General features: G+C 37.0%; 1 protein-coding gene across 3 annotated transcripts in view; it reads right to left on the bottom strand.

Annotated features, from left to right (window-relative positions):
- MYOM1 (myomesin 1) overlaps window positions 1–22,264 on the bottom strand; it is a 157,600-nt gene that overhangs the window by 35,826 nt on the left and 99,510 nt on the right. For all 3 annotated transcript variants that reach the window (XM_045041627.1, XM_045041626.1, XM_045041628.1), the window contains 3 exons: window positions 17,187–17,313; window positions 13,861–14,045; window positions 11,091–11,205 (listed from right to left, as the gene is read on the bottom strand). In XM_045041627.1, coding sequence (XP_044897562.1) covers window positions 11,091–11,205; window positions 13,861–14,045; window positions 17,187–17,313 — 427 coding nt within the window. The remainder of the gene's footprint in view (window positions 1–11,090; window positions 11,206–13,860; window positions 14,046–17,186; window positions 17,314–22,264) is intronic.

Raw genomic sequence — 22,264 nt, 5'->3', positions numbered from 1 at the left:
GGGGCTGTAATTTTCTTTTTCTGTGGTGTTATCTGGTCTTGGGATCAAGTAATGCTGGCCTCATAAAATAAATTTGGAAGTGTTCCCTCCTCTTCAATTTTTTGGAAGAGTTTGAGAAGGATAGGTATCAAATCTTTGAATATTTGATAGAATTCACCAGTGAAGCTATTCTGGCCTGGACTTCTGTTTGTTGGGAGGTTTTTGATAACTGATTCAATTTTCTTACTAGTAATTAGTATATTTTCTATAGCTTCATGAATCAGTCTTGTATGGAAGATTGTATGTTTAGAGGAATTTGTCTATTTCTTCTAGGTGGCCCTCTATGTTGGTGTATAATTTTTCATAGTCTCTTATGATCCTTCATATTTCTGTGGTGTCAGTTGTAACTTCTTCTAATTTTGATTTCTAATTTTGTTTATTTTTCCCTTCATGAGCATAGCAAAAGGTTTGTCAGTTTTGTTTGCTTTTTCAAAGAACCAGCTCTAAGTTTCACTAATCTTCTGTACTTTTTTCCTAGTCTCTATTTCATTTATTTCCATTCTGATCTTTACTATTCCCTTCCTTGTACTTACTTAATGCTTTGTTTGTTCTTTTTCTAGCTCCTTTAGGTGTAAAGTTAGATTGTTTATTTGAGATTTTTCTTGTTTCTTGAGGTAGACCTATATTGCTAAGGTATTTCCTCTTAGAGCCATTTTTGCTGCATCCCCAAGGTTTTGGTATGTAATTTCTGGTTTCACTTGTCTCTAGGTTTGTTTTTTTTTTAATATCTGCTTTGATTATTTTGATGACCCAGTGGTTGTTCAGTAGCATGTTGTTTAATCTCCACATTTTTGTAATTTTCTGAGTCTTCTTCTTATAATTGATTTCTAGTTGCAAGCCATTGTGGTCACAGAAAATAGTCGATGTGATTTCAATGATCTTGAATTTACTGACACTTGTTTTGTGGCCTAACATGTGATCTATCCTAGAAAATGTTTCATGTGCAGTTGAGAAGAATGTTCAGTTGCTTTTAGATGGAATGTTCTGTATATATCTATTGAGTCCCTCTAGTCTAATATATCATTTCAGGCTGATGTTTCCTTATTAATTTTGTTTGGATGATCTAACCATTGATACAAGTGTTAAAGTTCCCTACTATTATTGTACTGCTATAAATTTTTCCCTTTAGGTCTGTTAATATTTTCTTTATATATCTTGGTGCCCCTATTATGGGTGAATATATATTTAAATGCCCTTGTCTATTATTACAGTCTTTGTTTTAAAGTCTATTTTTTTCTGGTATGAGTATTGCTACTCCAGCTTTCTTTTCATTTCCATTTGCATAGAATGTCTTTCCCCATCCCTTCCCATCAGTCTTTGTGTGTCTTTAAATCTGAGGTGTATCTTTAGATCTGTAGACAGCACATAACTGGGTCTTGTTGGGGTGTTTGTGTGTGTGTGTGTGTGTGTGTGTGTGTGTGTGTGTGTGAGAGAGAGAGAGAGAGAGAGAGAGAGAGAGAGAGAGAGAAAGCAGGGGAGGGGCAGAGGGAGAGGGAGAGAGAATATTAAGCAGGATCTACAACCAGCCCAGTATGGAGCCCAATGCAATGCTTGATCCCATGACAGTGAGAGCAGGACCTGAGCCAAAATAAAGAATCATATGCTTAACTGACTGAGACAGTCAGACGCCCTAAAATGGGTCTTGATTTTTTTTAGCCATTCCACCACTCTATATCTTATTTTTATTTTTTAAAGTTTATTTATTTATTTTGAGAAAGAGAGGGAGAGAATGAGAGAGAGAGCAAGCACATGGGCAGGGGAGTGGCAGAGAGAGAGGGAGAGAGAATCCCAAGCAGGCTCTGCACCATCAGCATGGAGCCTGACGTGAGGCTCAAACCCACGAACTATGAATCGTGATTTGAGCCAAAACCAATAGACAGATTCTCATCTGAATGAGCCACCCAGGTGCCCCTTCCACCACTGTATCTTTTGATTGAACAGTGTAGTCCATTTACATTTAAAGTAATTATTGATAGAGATGTTCTTATTGCTATTTTGTGCATTGCTTTCTGGCTGTTTTGTAGTTCCTCTCTGTTCCTTTTTTCTTCTCTTTCTCTCTTCCCTTGTGGTTTGATGGTTTTCTTCAGAATTATATTTAGGTTTCTTCTCATTTTTTAAATGTATTTACCATAGGTTTTGCTTTGTAGTTACTGTGAGGTGCATATATAATTTTCTATGTATATAACAGTGTGTTTTGAGTGATAGCAACTTAAATTTGAACATATTCCAAAACTTTACATTTTTCTCTCACCCACACATTTTTATTTTTGATGTCACATTTTACATCTTTTTATTTATGCATCCCTTAACTGATTATTGTAGTTTTAATTAATTTTAACTATTTTTGTCTTTTAACCTTCATACTTGCTTTATAATGGATGTATCCACTATCTTTACTACATATTTACCTTTTCCAGTGAGATTTTTACTTTGTTATATATTTTCTTATTATTAATTAGTGTCATTTCTTTTTGGTTTTGAGAAGTCTCTTTTACATTTCTCGCAAGACTAGTTTAGTGTAATGAACTTTAGCTTTTGCTTATCTGGAAAACTCTTAATCTCTCCTTCAATTCTGAATGATAACATTGCCAGGTAGAAAATTCTTGGTTGAGAATTTTTTTATTTCAGCATTTTGAATATGTTGTGCCACTCTCTTCTGGCTCGCAAAGTTTCTAGTTTCTGCTGAAAATTTTGCTGATAGCCTTATGGGCTTTCCCTTGTACACAATAAGTTGTTTTTCTCTTGCTACTTTTAAGAGTCTCTCTTTAATTTTTAACCTTCTAATTACAGTGTGTCTTAGTGTGAATTTCTTTGGGTTCATCTTATTTGGAACTCTCTGGGCTTCCTGAACTGGTATGTCTGTTTCCTTCCCCAGATTGGGCAAGTTTTCATCTGTATTTCTTCAATAAGTTTTCTGGCCCTTTCTCTTTCTCTTCTCCTTCTGGGACCCCAATACTGCAAATGTTATTCCTCTTGATGTTGTCCTAGAGATCCCTTAAGTTATCTTCATATTTTTAAATTCTTCTTTTTTTTTACTACTCTGTCTGGGTGAGTTCTATTGCTTTGTCTTCCAGCTCATTGATCTGATATTTGGCTTCATCCAGTCTGCTGTTGAATCCCTCTAGTGTATTTTTCAGTTTAGTTACTATATTCTTCAGCTTTGTAACTTCAATTTGGAATTTTCCTTATATTTTCTGCGTCTTTGTTGAGGCTCTCACTATGTTAACTCATTGTTTACCTGAGTTCAGTGAACCTCTTTATGGCCATTACTTTAAACGCTGTATGAGGTATAATGCTTATCTCCGTTTCATTAATGTCTTCTTCTGATGTTTTGTCTTATTCTTTCATTTAGAACATAATCTTCTGTCCTTTAATTTTTTTTTCCTGACTCTCTGTGTTTGTTTTTATGTATTAGACAAATCAGCTACTGCTCCTGGTCTTGAAGGAGTGGTCTTGTGTAGATGTCATGTGGAGCCCAGAAGTGCAACCCCTTCTGACCACCAGAGCTAGATGCTCAAGGGACATTCCTTTTTTGGACTGCATATACTCATGTTCTGTGGCAGGTCTGTGTCTACAGCTGGGCTGTGGGCAGGGCTGGTGTCTGGGCCAGCTGCAATACATGGCTGTGCTGTGGCATTGTTCAGGTGTCTGAATGGCCAAATTTGATCCCAAACTCATGCAACTTGAAGAATAAGAAAACCCTGCTTAGTTGCTGTCTCAATTGTCCCAATTACTGAGAGAAGACTATAGAATTATCTTGTTGACTTATTCTGGAGAATTAATTTTCATAAAGTAGTTGGAGGTCTTTTGTGAAAATATGAAGTGAAAGAAAAGATGCTATTTTAAAGTCCCAGGTGATACATGTGTTTCTACCTTAACAAGTCTTACATCATTACCTTATAGCTGGGTTCTAACATAAGAAATGTACTAATTTATACTTTTAGAAAAAAATATAATTTTTTGGAAGTCTTAGATTAAAATTTATAATTTGAAATTAAGTAATTGCCTAGAGAGACAAAATGAGAAGGATTAGATGTAATGTAAGTTAGTATCTAAGAGAGTTTCCTCATCTGTGAGACTTTTCTTGATTAATTATGTCAAAGTACATGGTAGACTATATATATAGTGGGCAGAAAAACAGGCATGAACATTCTTCAATTTATGCACACATAATTTTGGCTATAGTAAGTACTATTAGTTGATTTATATGGATAAAAGGAAAAATAAAAAATAAAGCTATATTTGGCACTTAATGTTTAAAAACCAAATACTCGCTAAGACCCGTATTTGATTGGATTTCATTTTTCAAAAAGTAATATTCATGTTTAATTTATCAACAACAGGATTAAAGTATAAAGAGCAGGGGTTTTGTGTTCCATATTTTCCATACATATTACATATGCAAGGGACTGGATTGAAAAAAAACAGATTTAAAAGAAAAATGTCAGTTTAGAATTGCAATGTTTGCCTTATTCAAACTTATCTTGGTAAAGATTAAGTATAATACCAATATTTTGATAAACAGACAAGTGAAATAAAAGTACCAACAAGAAAGTATTCTAGTCACAATGGGTTTCCTACTTAATTTTATACCCAGATTTAAAAGCTTGATCTCTTCCATGACAAATCAGTAACATGTCAACTGGCTCAAATTATCACTCTAGAAGTAATCATCATCTCAAGCTTTTGAAAAATCAAATTCACTACAAATATTTCAAATACTAGTTATATAAGCCTATTTCTTGAACCCCGTAACAATTCTCATTAGGACATTGTGTTTAGTCAAAGTAACACTTCAAAGAAAGAATGCAATTTAAAAACATTTTGTAAACAGAAAATAAGTTCATTGTCTTAAAATGCTCAGCAAGTTATAGCTTGTTATTATTTGTCACATCAATTACAATGCTGATGCTATCCAATCTTTCAATGCTTTTCAAATTCAAAGCTTTCCATTACTGTTTAGTTTTAATTAATTTGTTAACATAGTTCTTTGAATAAAGATATTTTAAAGAGTGACTTAGTAAGCCAAGTACTTTACAATAGTACCATAACAGGAGATTGATTGAAAATTCCTTTGGAAAAAAAGGTAGAGTTTTCCTGTGTTCGTTTACAGAGAAAATGGTGTTTTGAGAAAATACTTTAAAGAAATTATATGGGACAACAAAGAATAAATGTGAGGAGTTTAAAACAAAAAGATGTATCTTGGAAAATTGAAAACAACTGAAAAATGAGCTCAGAGTTTCTCGTATCTGAAAAGGAAGGACATGTTGGCTTGTATATTCCTCTCTGTATGAAAAAGGAAATCACTACGGTCATCTGGAAAGGCTAATTTTTCCACATATTAAAATCTAAGAGGAAGTTTATGGGGCGCCTGGGTGGCTCAGTCGGTTAAGTGTCAGACTCTTGATTTCGGCTCAGGTCACGATCTCATGGTTGGTGAGATGGACCTGGTGTTGGGCTCTATGCTGATAGTTTGGAGACTGCTTGGGATTCTCCCTCTCCTCTCTTTCACCTCACCGAACCCAGGCACGCGCTCTCTTTCTCAAAATAAATAAATAAACATTAAAAAAAAAAATAAGAGGAAGTTCCGCAGTGGAATTCCTTAAATAAAGAAGTCCTTAAAATACACTGGGCAAAAAATTCCATAGCAATTTTTAAAAAGATATATGACGTTCAAATGGGTGATTCTTTTTATAAATACTCTAGAAAAACAAGAGCAAAAGTAACGCCAGCATTTCTAATAGGCCCCAGGCTAATCCACCTAACAATGCCCGTGTAGAGGGACCTGGTGTGGTGTCAGAGTAAGAAAGCTGTAGCTATGACATCCTCGAATTTTCTTTTTAGAATGTCCCATGGCCTAATTGTTTTTTGTCAGGTACTGAGCTACTGTCAATTCACGGCTGAACTCATAAATGTCTGAAGAGCCAGCCACATTCTCTAAAGTTGATTAATGTATGATCAAAATGGTTCAGATATTTGACAGGTAGGCAGTAAATTTGATATGCTGCTGTCATATTAAAGGCTTCTCTGTGGATATTCTCATCTGGATGAAAGGCCATCTCACTTTCCCACATAGCTGGCACTGGAAAAGTAGACCAAAATCTGTCAGGACTTAGATTTTCTCAAAAATGACCTGTGAATCTTTGAACATGAAGAATTTGGTTAAGAACACAAGATATTTGGCCATAAAAATGAGAGATTACTTTGGTCTAAAAAGGATTTAAGAAGAGTTGTCTTGAGTCAGCTGCCTCAATCCTACACAAATCCTACATATGGACACAGGGATATACCAGATTGTGTGGAATGGCATTTTAATGGTCCCTTCAGGCTTGCTACCACACTCAATATGTGAAAGAGGTAAGGTACAGCCCAGGGCTAAAATGAATGATTTGGAAATTAACTGTCCTACTTTTCTCTCTTCTTCAAAAAATGATTTAAAAAAATAAAATTTAAAAGCTAAAATGAAATCACAGTAAACTGTTCACTTTCCCATATATTTCATAATCTGGTATGCAGATTTGTTCATATAATTTAGTCTTTAACATCAGCATTAATAGATCACTTTTACAAGCTTTAGTTATTTGTCCTCCATGGTGTGTGTGTGTGTGTGTGTGTGTGTGTGTGTCTGGAGAGTGGGACAGAATAGAAACAGATAGAAATGAATTAATGTAATCAGCCACATATGATAACTTAGCTCCCTATGTTTAAGACCAGAACTACGGGGTTAACCTATCACTTTGCTGTCCACATTGTGGCCTCCATTACAAAATATCTAGCATTAAGTTTATACTCTGTGGCTATAAAACAGAGTCATACTCACTGGCCAAAACATAGTAGTCCTTCATTATTTTTTCCTTGAAATAAATGATTACCACACACCAGGTACTACGCCCTCGCATACAGGGAGAAAAGACACAGTTTCTGTTTTGAAGGAGCCTACAGTGTAACACAGTTTACAACCCTGGTTTCATTCTAGAATTACCCAAACACCTAAACAAACAAACAAAAATGAACCTATGCCCAGACTCAGTCCTGGAGATTCTGATATAATTGGTCTGCAGTGGAGTCTGGAATGAAGTCAGTATTATCAAAAAGTTCCTAGCATGATTCTAATGTATATTGAATTTGAGAACTACTGTTTTAATGGGTGAATGAGAACAGTTAATAAGCAAATACAAGTGAATATTTCTAAATTACGCCAGTTGAGTCTAACAGTCAGCTTGGTTTCCAGCTTCAGAATCCTTTAAAACTCTACCTCCAGGCTACATTTGCTTTCTTGGTCCTGCCAGGTTCTAGGACCAAGCAAGTTTCAGAAACTGGAATTGGCTAACTCAACCCCAGCTCATTATTCCCTCTAGTTCTTCTAACTGCCTCCCTCCTAGTGACTAAGTCCTAACTTCTGGTAACCCAGGTCCTGCTTGGGACTCTGCCTTGTGTTTGGGTCCTCCTGCCCATCACCTGAATTCTCCTGCCTGCTGGTGAGTCACTGGTAAAAATACCTGCAGCCTGTACCACCAGTTATTTGTTGCTGGCCAGATCACCTGCCACACCTTGGCAGGTCTCTCTCTTATCTCCCATCTAATCAGGCTCACCTTACCTCCCCCTCCACCTAGGCCTGATGCAATCAGCAAGACACTATTTGAAAAATATCGAATATCGAGAATAGAAGTGCATCCATCTTATGTACCAACAAATCTACACTCGATATTTTACAGCGTATTCTTCTTTATAGGCTTTTCTAGCTTAATAGATTTCTTGGTAAAGCATGATACACTTAGTCCATTTTTCTGGATCATCATTAGCAGCACAAATGGACTTTCTGGCTGTGGCTGAGCTACTCTGCTGGGATATTCATTGACTTCAAAGGGAGACCAGTGATCCTCTCAGTCCTGGTGGATTAAGTTAACTTTTAACACAAATTCAAATTACACTTAAGGTATCTTGTTAGATGTATTTGAGGTTTGCTGTTACATGATAAGCTTTATTTTCTAGCTGAAATTTTAATAATGCATTCCAAAAGAAGCTGTTCTTCTGAAATAGCAATCCAAATTACACATTCCAAATCTTGAAATTGATAACATGCTTTCCCACCCCTGCCCTATCCATTCTAACATATAATAAATATCTGGGTAAAAATAAAATACTGGTATTTAACAAAATAATTAAATATAGACAACCTTACACTACACATAAGTGTTTACAGGGAGTTATGAAACCCAGTTTATAGACTGTTCAGGTATGACAAATACTTTATGAATGTCTGTCATAGCTGTCATCTCACACCATGGTGTAAAGTCTGGGTTTTCCACTAGATTGTAAACCCAGTATACAATGACGATATCATATTCCTCTACTCCTGCTGCCCATGCAGCACCTGATTAATTGTAGGTGCTGAAGAAATCTATATTCCAAGAATGAATGTGCCTGTTGCATATGAACAAGTCCAAGTGTCTCCTGGTTTTGGGGCTTCTTCATGGTGAAGCACTTTGACATTGTGCATCGTAGGATTTTGTCCTAAGCTGTGAGCCAGAGAATGGCTTAATCTGGTGTTGTTTAGTGGATCAGTGTCTGCAACTGCTCTTTGTAGTTATATTCTGAGAATGGAATGGGCCCCCAAAATGACTTGTGTTGCTTTATTACAAATCAGTGAAACAAAACTCTTCACCCAGGAATTCACCAGAAGATCATTCTCTGGTGGTAAAATTTCCATAGTGATAGCTTTGTTAATGTCATCTGCTATTCTGAGGCTATTGATGTGAAAATAAAAAATCAATTTAACCTTCCTTCAGTTAATCTGATTTGGAATCCACTGCTTCCAGGGTGCTTTTAACTTATCAATGACTAGGTTAAGAGTTCACCTTCATGGTAACCTAAATGTTGTTCTTACAAGGGTCTGCAGTTGGATCCTTTTGCATGTTGGCCATTTGGCATTTTCTATTTCCTTACAGTGGGCAACTGCAGAGTCTGATTCCTACAGGAATATATATCCTGGTGTCTTCGTGTGTTGCCTTTTATGTGTGTTTCTAGCATTTTCCTATTTTCTTATGGGATTTTATAAAAGGTACTTATATGAGGTGTGGCACTTTCTCCAGACAACTTGCACACTTGTGTATAAGGTCACTTTCACACCCCAGTCTTAGAGGGTAGTTATAAGAGTAGTTGAAAGCAGGTTATGAAGTGATAGGATGACAGGGGTAGATATTTCCTAAAAGTATACTTTTGGTATACTTTTCAAGTAACTTGTAGTGAGATCAAAGGTTTCTATGTTTACTTTCTTTCCTTGTCATAAAAATAAATATTACATTACATACCCAGCCTTTATTTTAATCTGAAAATAACTGGTTAATACTTTTTTATCCTCTTTCATTTCCAATGTTTAAAAAAATTTTCCTTAATGTTTATTTATTTTGAGAGAGAGAGAGGGAGAGTGCAAGCAGGAAAGGGGCAGAGAAAGAGGGAGAAAGAATCATAAGCAGGCTCCATCCTGTCAACGTGAGCCCAACACGGGGCTCAGTCTCATCAACCACGAGATCATGACCTGAGCTGAAATCAAGAGTCAGACGCTTAACTGACTGAGTCACCCAGGTGCCTCATTTTAAAAATATATTTATTGATTTATTGGCACAATATCATGTTAATTTCAGGTGTACAACACAGTGATTCAATATTCTCATGCCTTAAGAAGTGATCACCTCAATAGGCCTAGTTACCATCTGTTACTATACAAAGTATACAAAATTATTGACGATATTCCCTACACTGTATATTACAGTGCTTCCTTTTATGTAACTTCTATGAACTGAAATATATAATAACTTTGAAAAGTAATAGAGATTAAATGACTAAATAATAATAATGTAATAATCTGAAGTTATTTGCACAGTAAACATTGTAAAATTTGTTTACATAATAAAGGGGAAGACTATCTTCTCTAGTCTAATCATGGTGTTTCTTGAAACTGGGAAGTGAAAGCGCCTCCACTCTATAGATCATCCAGTTAAAACTGCTGTTGGTTTAATCCAGGGGTCAGCAAAATGTGGCCTGTAAGCTAAATTTGTCCCATTGCCTCCTTTTGTATGGTCTGCAAGCTAAGAATGGTTTTTACATTTTTAAACAGTTGAAAAAAATCAAAAGACAATATTTCAAGACGTGAAAATTATTTAAAATTTAAATTTCATAATACATGTAATATATAATGCACATAACTGGCACAATAAAATTTTATTAGAACACAGCCATGCACATGAGTTTATGTATTATCTATGGCTGCTTTTATGCCATGGCAGAGTTGAGTATTGTGACAGGGACCATATGGCCACAGAGCTGAAAATATTTACTATCTGGCCCTTCACAGAAAACATTCACTGACCCCTGGCTTAACATAATAGTTACAATTATATAAATTCTGCTTTTGCTTAAGAATCATGCTTGCTTGGGGCGCCTGGGTGGCGCAGTCGGTTAAGCGTCCGACTTCAGCCAGGTCACGATCTCGCAGTCCGGGAGTTCGAGCCCCGCGTCAGGCTCTGGGCTGATGGCTCAGAGCCTGGAGCCTGTTTCCGATTCTGTGTCTCCCTCTCTCTCTGCCCCTCCCCCGTTCATGCTCTGTCTCTCTCTGTCCCAAAAATAAAATAAAAACGAGGAAAAAAAAATTAAAAAAAAAAAAAAGAATCATGCTTGCTCACTGGGCTGTTCCAGCTTCTCCTATGACTGGGCAAATTACTCTTACAGGACTTAATGGCCAAGGAATAATGTCATAGGAATGTATACTTGAAACAGTCGGTCGAGGAAGCATAATTTCATCAAGAACTTCCTTGTTTATAGGTGTAGACCAGAATAGCCCTGGATCATTTCAAACCTGGCTTACCCCTATCCTGAGAGCACCTTTGATGCAATAAATGACTCATGTCTGAAAGCCAAACTTATCAACTATTTAGCTGGCATACGTTGATAATTTTAAAAACTAGGAAAAGCATAGAAAGTAAGGTTGAATGTTACTTTGGTATCTTACAAAGATGAGAGTAACTTTAATTTTTAAAAAAGTAGAAGCCTACCTGGACGGGTTTCTGCCACAACAGGCCCAGCAAGGTCAGACGGCTTGCCGACACCCGCCTGATTTATGGCTCGGACACGGAACACGTAGCTGGCACCCTCCTTGAGGCCTTGCACCTGGAAGAAGCAGGTACAGAAGTGATGGGTGTTCTGTGTCATTTAAACAGAAGTGCTCTTCCTCTGTAAATACAATTTAGTTGTGTAGCCCAAATTCTCCCATTCGTGGAACTATATCTCCCATCCATACTGAAATTGACCAGATTAAACTTTTTTTTTCAGGTTAAACTTTTTATTTATTAATTTTTATTTTTTTTAAATGTTTATTTTATTGGGGTGCCTGGATGGCTCAGTTGGTTGGGCGTCTGACTTTGGCTCAGGTCACGGTCTCCCGGTTTGTAGGTTTGAGCCCTGTGCCGGGCTCTGTATTGTCAGCTTTGAAGCCTGGAGCCCACTTCAGATTCTGTGTCTCTCTCTCTGCCCCCTCCCTGCTCGGTCTCTGTCTCTGTCTCTGTCTCTCTCTCTCTCTCTCGAAAATAAACATTAAATAAAAATTTTTAAAGTGTTTATTTCACTTTTGAGAGAAAAAGTGAGTACTAGCAGGGGAGGGGCACAGAGAGAGTAAGGGAGAGAGGATCCCAAGCAGGTTCTGCACTGTCAGTCCAGAGCCCAATGTGGGTCTTAACCTCACGAACCATGAGATCACAACCTGAGCCGAGATCAAGAGTCAGACACGTAACTGAGCCACTCAGACACCCCAGATTAAACTTTTTAACATGTACATTTTTTTCTCCAGTTCAGACTTGAAAATTTTCTGAATATAAAATATCTGGAAGAGTGAATCTACATCTCAATGGGTATGGAGATTACAGGACATCTCTACTTTTTTATGTCTATATTGTTTGGATTTTTCATTATGAGCCTGTGTCTGCTTTCTAATCAGAAAAGTCAATAATTCTATTTTCACTTTAGAAACTGTGGACAAACTCTTAAGATAATTTCCTCACAGAACATTCACTTCCCGGGTTGTGAGGCACATTCATTTTATATCAAGTCAATCTCTCTCTCTCTCTCTCTCTCTCCCCTATATTTGCCTTTCTACTTTTTGTTTTTTTAAATGAGTGAACTTAACCATTCTTTGATAGGTTTAAACTCTATTATTTTTTCTTTCTGCCCCTCCCCCCTTTTTTTCTGGGCATTTGATCCCCTTTGCTTGGCTTCTCATCCTTGTTTTGCTTCACCTGAGTCAAGTCCAACTTCAGCACTTGGGATCCAGTGCTGTGCAAACTGGAGAAGTGGAGATAATCCTGGCCATAAACACATACCACCACCATCCAGGATGTGTCTGACTTTCATTTTACACTATCCTTTGGCCTTCTGACTCATTTGGAGAACCAAACAGCATGCTACCTTCCTGCCCTTCCTTTACCTTTTCTCTTCCCCATGAAATGTGACCTTGCCTACTTCCTCAAGGTTTTGTAAGGGGCTGGGGAACTCACTGGCATATGCTAAGATGTCATGTTTAAAGGTCATCTCTCTTGGAAGATATATTTGTATTTTTTTATGGGGACAGTAGATACCTTAACCTTTGAAAGTGGCTGACAGATCGTATGGACTTTAGTCCACAGAGGCAGGTCAATGGTAGAGATCTTTTAGAGCAGGCATACTCTGAATATCTTCCAAGGTCCACCATCTAGGCAGTGGCTTATTCTGCCAACAGGTATTTCTATATGACTATGGTGAAGCTACCCTTCATCCTAAGTAATAAGAGCTAGAATCATACGCCCCACAGTTTCTGAAGCCCTAGTATGGATTCAGGGTCTCCAGGTGCCAAGGGTGACATAGGGGAAAACATTCTTTGGAGATATCCACTTGGTACAAGCAAGATTCAGTGGCTTTAGTAGAACAGTCTTTGGTAGATGAAGTTAGGAATTTGTTCAGTTAGAGCACTTTAAAGGAATCTGGCAGGCAAAGGCACAGATAAGGGTGAGGATTAGGTTAAGAGTTGAGTGAATTCAGGGGCGCCTGGGTGGCACAGTCGGTTAAGCATCCGACTTCAGCCAGGTCACAATCTCGCAGTCCGTGAGTTTGAGCCCCACGTCAGGCTCTGGGCTGATGGCTCAGAGCCTGGAGCCTGTTTCCGATTCTGTGTCTCCCTCTCTCTCTGCCCCTCCCCCGTTCATGCTCTGTCTCTCTCTGTCCCAAAAATAAATAAACATTGAAAAAAAAAATTTTTTTAAAAGAGTCGAGTGAATTCATTCCACTGGCCTCTGAGAGCTCATGTGACACAAGCATGAGGAAGCCTGTGAGGTGAGACACAGCATGACTCAAAGGAATCCACAGGTAAACACTTGCCGGCATGAGCACTAGGAAAATAGCACACTCAAAGCAAAAACTATCTTCAAAAAAAAAAAAAAGAAAAAAAAATCAGAGGTGGAAATGTGAAAGTCACCTTTCTAAGGCTGTAAGTAACAAAAATGTGAGGTAGGTAAGTATAGGCAAGGAAGGAAAGAAGAGGGAGAAGGGAGCTTGTGGATGTTTTCCAGAGGTAGGCTAAGGGATTCAGGTTAAATAGAACCAAATTGCTTTAAACATCAGAAACTGCCCCTAACCCCAACCACTGCCAAATGGAAACTTACCAGGAGCCCAATATATGAAACAGACCAAAGCAGAAATGTTGTATTCTATCTTGCTAATTTTAAAGTTAATACCATTAGAGGAGCATTTCTTCTTTAAAACAAAAAAGTGTTTCTCAAAATATGAGCACACTCTTACCCTCAGGTATGTGTTTTTAATAGCTGCCTCATTGAGTCCTCGCCATTGGTCATCTTTGGCACTGGCCTCCTTCAAGTCCACAAAGTAACCAGTGACTGGAGTCCTTCCAGAGTGGATCGGAGGCCTCCACTGCAGAACTAGGGAGGTTTTCCTGACTTCACTACACTTGACACTGTGTGGGGGTCCTGAGAAAGAGAAAGAGACCAATACATAAAAATCATGATGTATATGAAAACATTCAAATACATGTAAATCTAGAACCACATTTAAAGTCTTAAAGCTGAATCCAGTGTTTTTCTTTTGTAAAATCTACCATTCCTTTAGAAATAGGTATTTTGTGGTCATTTCAGATCAAGTTTACTCAATGGCTTTACATCAACCCACTCAGTCCCTTTATGAGCAGTAGGTGGTTAGGAGCCAGTTCAAGGTGCCCCTCAGAGGCTGGATGAAAATTTGCCTTCAGGGTGTCCTTGGCCCTGTGGTCCTCACCTTTCCTCAGAACACTTTAATGTGGTTGCAGATTCATTTTCAGATTATTTTTCGATGGTAATCTGAAACTTTTCCTAAATCTCAAATAAGGAGGAAGAAAGCAACTCTATTTGATGGCATGTGAATATATATAGTAATATTTCTTTTATAGGAAAAAGGAATATATTACCAAAGAGCTCCCCTCTGGAGGGAAATCTTTCCCATAAAGCATATATCCCATCTAGGACTTAAACCAAACTACCATTACAGTTTACAAAGAACTTTTATCAAAACAGATACAATCAATCCCGTGAGCCCTGAATCTGTGCTAAACACTGCTAGATACTTATTTATTTATCTCATTCATCCTTAAGACAATTAACAGAAAGCTCAGAGAAGCCAAATAACTTGATCCACCTGTTCAGAAAGAGAGAAAAATGTTCTCCCTGTCCATGTGCTCTTTGCACTCTTGGGAGAGTCCAAACTACTAAGTGATTTCCCACATCTTTCCATGACCACCAGCTAGCTGGTGATATTTGCAGATGATATATTTTCTTTTTTCCTGTCCTTTAAAAAAAAATAAGTGATTCCTAATCAATCAATTAAAATCCCCTGAATTGACTCACAGTGCCCTAAAAAGCCAGCTACACACACAGACTCTACCATGCTGTGCCTTGGCAGTTTGCAATTGATAGCTCAATATTTGTTGGGTCCTGCACCTTGGCTTAACAGTCACAGAACTGTGTCAGCCTTGCCTTCTGACAAGGTAAGAGGTTTAAATAATGTGGTGATAGATTTAAATATTAACATCAATACCTTATACTAGTGTGTCATGTTCTGTTTTGCAAAGGGCTTTTAAACTATTTTCTTTTTTTTATTTTTTATTTATTATTTAAAAAAATTTTTTTTACATTTATTTATTTTTTTTGAGAAACAGAGTGAGACAAAGCATGAGCAGGGGAGGGGCAGAGAGAGATGGAGACACAGAATCCGAAGCAGGCTCCAGGCTCTGAGTAAGCGGTCAGCACAGAGCCTGATGCGGGGCTCGAACCCACGAACTGTGAGATCATGACCTGAGCCGGAGTTGGACGCTCAATTGACTGAGCCACCCAGGCGCCCCTAAACCATTTTCTTGTGTCATCCTTGGAACCCAATGAGGCATCCAAACACTTAGCACTCACCCTGCAACCTCTTTTGCTAACTATATCTCTTTGAATCAAACATTTCCCACAGGCCTGCTCAGAATTTCATAGTCTCTGGTCACTCATATTTTAACTTTATTCAGGAATTACAGAATTTAAAAAAACAGATCCGCTTTCATGTAGGTGACAGAAGGAGCTTAAGAAATATCAACCAGCTTAGTGGAGGTACAAGGAAAGGCAGCATGTTTGCATCTTATATTTACTGAAGTTGAGTGAGTGCTTGAGCTTCTCTTGGGTTCCTCTTGTAATTTTTTATTCACACTTGATAGAGAAGTCATGCAGATAAACACTCACTAAGTGAAGGCAAAATGATGGTTCTTCAAGGGCACTAGGATTTCAAATAGAGGAAGAGGGTGGCATTAAAGGACAAAGCTGGATCCACCCAATATGTTCCAGTGTGGCCTTGTGTTCTAATGTGGTCAATACTGGTGCTATACCAGTTATTACATATGTTGAATATTAAAGCCAAGTGGGAGAATCTAGTCATCCTGTGGCACTTACTGGATCTCTGAAGTTAGTACTGTTGGAAGCAAAATAAAATCATCTACCAAATACATTAACATTGTTAGTTTGAAACCTAATGGCTTCATACATTTGTTTGTATTCAATTTTTTAATTTGGTCAGTGTTGTAGCTGTATGAGTTTTTAAAAGCATAGGTAAATGTTTCTGCCTTCTTCCATTTTCTTCCCTGTTCAGCCAACTACTCACAATGGCAACCTCCAAAAGAGACTACTTCCAGCCAGGTACCAGTACCTTTGTTACGATGCAGAGTTGGGACAAAGTTGTAGAGAGAGCAAAAGGACTGGAGAAGTGAAGAGAGATAAGTGGAGAAAGTCTATGGCTTAAGTCCTAGGCAGGCATGTTAAGTCCACCTACATGACATAACAAAGAGCTGGCAGCAAGGGAGGAGAGAGACACCAAGGAAGAGGAGACATATTGGCTGAGCCCGGAGAGAGAGATTTTGAGCAGGTTGCCAAATGAAAGGTTCCACTGCAGTGAGAGAATGCATGAGAATTAGGGAGTGCAGGAAGAAGTTTCTGAGATACTTTGTTGGGGGATATGAATTGGATGGCCTTCAGCGGTCTTTAAGAAGCACAAGTAAAAAATCAGAATTCCTTTTCTTTTTTTTTTTAAATTTTTTTTAACGTTTATTTATTTTTGAGACAGAGAGAGACAGAGCATGAACGGGGAAGGGTCAGAGAGAGAGGGAGACACAGAATCTGAAACAGGCTCCAGGCTCTGAGCGGTCAGCACAGAGCCCGACGTGGGGCTCGAACTCACGGACCGCGAGATCATGACCTGAGCCGAAGTCGGCCACTTAACCAACTGAGCCACCCAGGCGCCCCCAGAATTCCTTTTCAATGATCATGTGGCACTCCTATTTTGTGCTTCTGTTAATCCCATTCCAAGCAGAGGGATAACTATGAGGGCTCTCAGATGTATTTGGAATACAAGCACAAGAAATTATACTTTATTTTATATAGGTACCTATTATTTAATAGGATTATAAAAATATTTTAACTAAACATAAGGGGTCAAGAGAATTCTTTTCCCTTAGGAGTTGTTTATATAGCACTTAAATGTAGTTCCAAGTTGTAGTTTCTTTTGGAAGAAACCCCAAGCCTCACTGCTGAGATACGGTTAATATAGTTTACCTGGAACAGCAATGGTCCACTCTTCACATTTGAAGCATGCGCTTACTGCTGAGGGCACTCCCAACCCAGCAATGTTCATGGCTGCCACTTGGAACTGATACACCATGTTTTCCTTCAAGTTGCTAATCTGCAACACAACATCACAGAGAGTGGATGTTGATTCATGTTTGTTTTTTAAAGTTGTTCAATATTTTATTTACTTACCTCCTGCACTGGATACACCCTGAGGTGACCCCCAATGAGTCATACCCTTTTGTAATCTCCTCCCCTTGAGTGTGGGTGAAGCCTGTAACCTGCTTCCAACCAAGAGAATATGGCAAAGGTATTGGAATATCAGTCCCATGATTGTTGTTCCATCATACGGAAAAGGAGGAGGGATATTATAGATGTAATCAAGGTCTCTACTTAGTTTATTTTTGAGTTCATCTAAAGGGAGATGATCCTGGGTAGGCCTGATTTAATCAGATGAAAGCTCTTAAAATGGGGTTTGGGACTTTCTTAAAGAGAACACTCTCCTGATGGCCTGGAAGAAGCAAATGTCAGGTTGAGAAATGCCTAGCCACTCACATTTGGAGAAGGGCAGTCTGTAGGAGCAGAGGGCCCCAGCCTCAGAGCTGAAGGAACTGAATTCTGCCAGCAATTGAATCAGTTTGCAAGAGGAACTCAGCTCCAGATGCAAATGAGCCCAGATTAAAACTTTGTGAGACGGGGAGCAGAAGCCCCATCTGAGCCATATGTAGACTCCTGACTTGCAGACACTGTGATATAACAAATGTGAGTCTTTTCAAGTCACAAAGTTTGTGGTAATTTGCTATGCAGCAATAGAAAATTAATGCTTGTACAGATAAAAATTAAGAGAATTCTAAACTAGGAATCAAAATATTTAAAATCTTGTTGTTTTTGTGCTCCTTACTGAGAGACCTAATATTTTCTATATCCCTCAGAAGAAATTGGGTTGTTGTACATATATGTGATAAAATAAGGAAGGTGAAAACATTTGCAAAATAGAAATGACAGAATATACTAGTGTGAAAAAAAATCCATGGACTATGAACAATCCTTTGAGCACTAAAAATACTTAATAAATGGAGGTATTGATGGAAACACCTGAGTTAACAAAGTTTACCCATTGTATGACTTAAGACTACACAAGACAAATATATATCTCTTATCCAGTCTACTCCTGATTTGATCATGAAGTCATAGGTTCATCTGCAAGAGGGTGTATTGCCAGTTATTTAGGGTACAAGTAGAATACAATGGCTATATGTTTTGGTAACAGAATAATACAAACTCCCTTTTTGATTCACACACACATACATACACTCCCCTTAAGAAGGGGAAATCTTGTTAATTAAGAGGAAACTATCATGTAGATAACTTGGATCTAAAAGCACTTTATTCAGGTACCAGCTGTTCTGGGACTCCGTTTGTGTGAACAACTAGTCCAATTTTCCTGGATTATGGGGTTTCTAAGGATGTAGGCAGTTTAGTGCTGAAACTAGGAGAGCCTAGGCAAACTGGAAAAGTTGGTCATTCTAGGCTTAGGTGAAATACTGTGGCATGGGACTTCTATTTCTGGCAATGGTGAACTAGGCTATAGAGATTAATCACCCTGCTAAAAAATTAAAAAACACTAGATAAAAATATCTTTTAAAAATCTTCTCAAAAGCATCAAATTAGTGTCAAGATGTTACAGAATTATCAGGCCAGCATAAAGGGAAATAGGGAACAAAGAGAGATAAATGAAACATCGAAGTGGCTTTTACTTTGGGGAACTGGCCAATAAAAAATTTTTTTTTGACCTTTGGTTTTGATTATCTGACAAGTAGAGGGACTCAGAAATCAAAGCCTAGAGCCAAACCAAAAAGGAGATAATAAAAGGGAACCCTCTAAACTTAGGCTGGAACCCCAAAGGGTTTTACCCTTTGGGGATAAAGTTGAATTAGAAATCATTCTGCCTTCATACAGTGTAAATTCACATTGCTTGACTGTCCAAAAAATTAAAGCCTTATACTTGATTTAAGAAAACACTGAACATGGGGTATCCCCAGGTACTTTGCAGAAGCAAATACATATTTTCTCCAGAGAAAGATGCCTTCATGCTAAACCTCAAATTATTAATGCAAGTAATATTTTAAGGACAATGAGCATCACATAATCAAGGATAACCAAGCATAGAAAACAAGATACCATGAGCAAGACAACAAAACCAGTGATAACAGATATAGACCTGCAAAGATATTAGATGATGTAATCATCTGACATAGATTAGAAAAACAGCTATGGTTACTATGTTTTAAATATAAAATACAAATTTAAAATATCTGCAGGAGAGAGCAAACTATAAAATATTTTGTAAAATATGACTTATAAAAGGGAAAATACAATAAGAAAAAAATAACAGGATGTGATTAACAAGAAATCAGACGAAAAGAAGAGCAACTTTGTAAACTAATAGAAAGTTATAAGAAATTACACAGACCACAGTGGAGAAAGACACAAAGATGGGAAAGAGAGAAGAGCGATTAATAGACGTGGAAGATAGAATGAGAACGCCAAATGCATGTTAACTAGAGCTTCAGGAGAAGAGGGGAGAGAAGGGAGCAGCAACAATATTTTAGGAGATAGTGGCTTAGCGTTTTCCAGAAAGATCTTCCTGAAAAAATCCAACCCACAGGTTAAAAATCCTCCTCCTGTCACAATCCTTGGAAGAGACATTGTTAAAAACCTATACCTAGACACATACTACTTCAACTGTAGCACACCAAAGAGATAGTGAAAATATTAAAAGTTGTCTAAGAGAAAAGACAAATAATCTTCCAATGAGCAAACAGACTAAAAGCTGACATGTTGAGGTGCCTGGCTGGCTCAGTTGGTAGAGCATGTGTCTCTTGAACTTGGGGTTATAAATTTAAGCCCCACATTGAGTACACAGATTACTTTAAAAAAAATCTTAAAAAAATAAAAATAAGAGCTGACATGTCAATGGCAACAATGAGCCAAAAGACAGTGAAATTATACTTTAAAGTGTGAAAGAAAAGAACTACTATTATATAATGTTTTATGCAGAAAAAATTTTTTGAAGAATGAAAATAAAGTTATTTTCAGATAAACGTGAAGAGTATGTATCTTCAGAATACCCTCACTAAAGAACATTCTAAACTATTTAATTTATACAAAAGGAAAGTAATCTCAAATGGAAGGCCAAAGATATAAAATCAAATAAAATGTAAAATATGTAGATAAATCTAAATAATTATTGAGATAAAACAATAATAACAATATTTTTGGATTCAAAAAAAGACTTAACACACACAATAGCATACAAGTTGGGAACTGGCTTAAGGTATTTTGAGGCTCTATGTTTCTCAGACAAGGGTAAAACAATAGAATAAATTCAGACTGGACTGTTAATTTGCTCACGGTAATTTCTACAATAACCACCAAAAACAAACCCAGAAACTAGTAGTAACATTACTCTAGTTAAATGACAAAGACTCTCAGGTAGGAAAAAATACATAACCCTATACTATTTTTAAAAGACACATATAAAGCATAAAGTTAAAGATAGATAGAAAGTTAAAGGATGAAAAATTATATACCATGCAAACACCAACCAAAAGAAAATTGGTAAGTTTCTATTAATAACAGATAATATAGACTTTAAGGAAAAACATATTGTTAGTGATACAGAAAGTCACTTCGTATGCATCTAATAACATCCCTTCAAAATATATAAAGCAACATTTTAATTGGGTGAATTTTACAATATGTGAATTATATCTCAATAAAGTGAGATTTTCCTGGAATTTTCACTTCCAGTACTATCCTTGTCAGGTATTTATATCAAATTCATTACAGTCTCAGGGTAATTTCATTCATGAACATAGAGGCAAAAATTCCTAAACAATAATAAGTAAAAAAAAAAAAATCAAGTAATATACAGACACAGTATACATAATGTCCAGTTTGGATTTATGCCAGGAACGCAAGGTTGTTTTAACATTAGACAATTAGTGGAATATACCACATTAAAACTCAAGAGAAAAATTGTATAACCATATCAATAGATTCAGAAAAAATATTTGATAATTTAAATTAATTCTTAACTAGGAACGGAAGGAAACTTCCTTTAGTTGATAACAGATGTCTATCAGACACTGATAGTAAATATAACATTTAACAGTGAAATGTTGAAAGGTTTTCTTTTAAGATAAAGATCAAGTCTAGAATGACCAAGACCACTACTTCTATCAACATTTTGTAAAGACTCTAAGCAGAAAGTTAAGAAAATGAAGCAAAAAATATAAAATTTGGAAATGAAGAGTAAATTGTCATTTGCAGATGATATGATGATACATAAAAAATCAAAACGAGTTCATAGGTAGCTTTTTGAAATTATGAGACAATTTAGCAAAAAACCTATACATAACAATTACATGTAAAATCAATGTATAAAAATTAGGTATATCTCTATATTCCAGCAATAACAAAATGATATAAAAATATACTATTTAAACACTGAAAATATGTAACACCTATAAATAAATAACATGATGTGTAGGACTTCTATGGAGAATTATAAAACTTTATTGAGAAACTTTAAAGAAGGCCAAAATAAATGGAGAGAAATATCATGTTCATGTATTAGAAGATTTAATATTTTAAAAATGTCAAGAGCGCCTGGGTGGCTCAGTTGGTTAGTCCAACTCTTGATTTCGGCTCAGGTCATAATCTCATAGTTCATGGGACTGAGATCAGGCCCCTAGCCAAGCCCTGTGTTGAGCCCTACCGTGGGCTCCTTGCTGTCAGCAGGGAGCCTGCTTGGGAGTCTCTCTCTTTGCCCCTCCCCCACTCCTGCACTCATTCTCTCTCTCACAAAATAAATAAATAAACATTAAAAATATATTTTAAGATATCAATGATTCCTCAATTTCTTTGTAGAGTCAATACAATCCCAATCAGAATTTTAAAATGTTTTTGTTTAATTTAATTTTTCTTATTATATTTTCTTTTGCTTGTCTTGTTTTTTGGTAGAACTTGGTAACCTAATTCTACAATTTATATCAAAGTGC

The sequence above is a fragment of the Felis catus genome, chromosome D3, assembly GCF_018350175.1.
Source record: "Felis catus isolate Fca126 chromosome D3, F.catus_Fca126_mat1.0, whole genome shotgun sequence".
Lineage (NCBI taxonomy): Eukaryota > Metazoa > Chordata > Mammalia > Carnivora > Felidae > Felis > Felis catus.
This window is presented reverse-complemented; position numbering and strand designations above follow the sequence as displayed.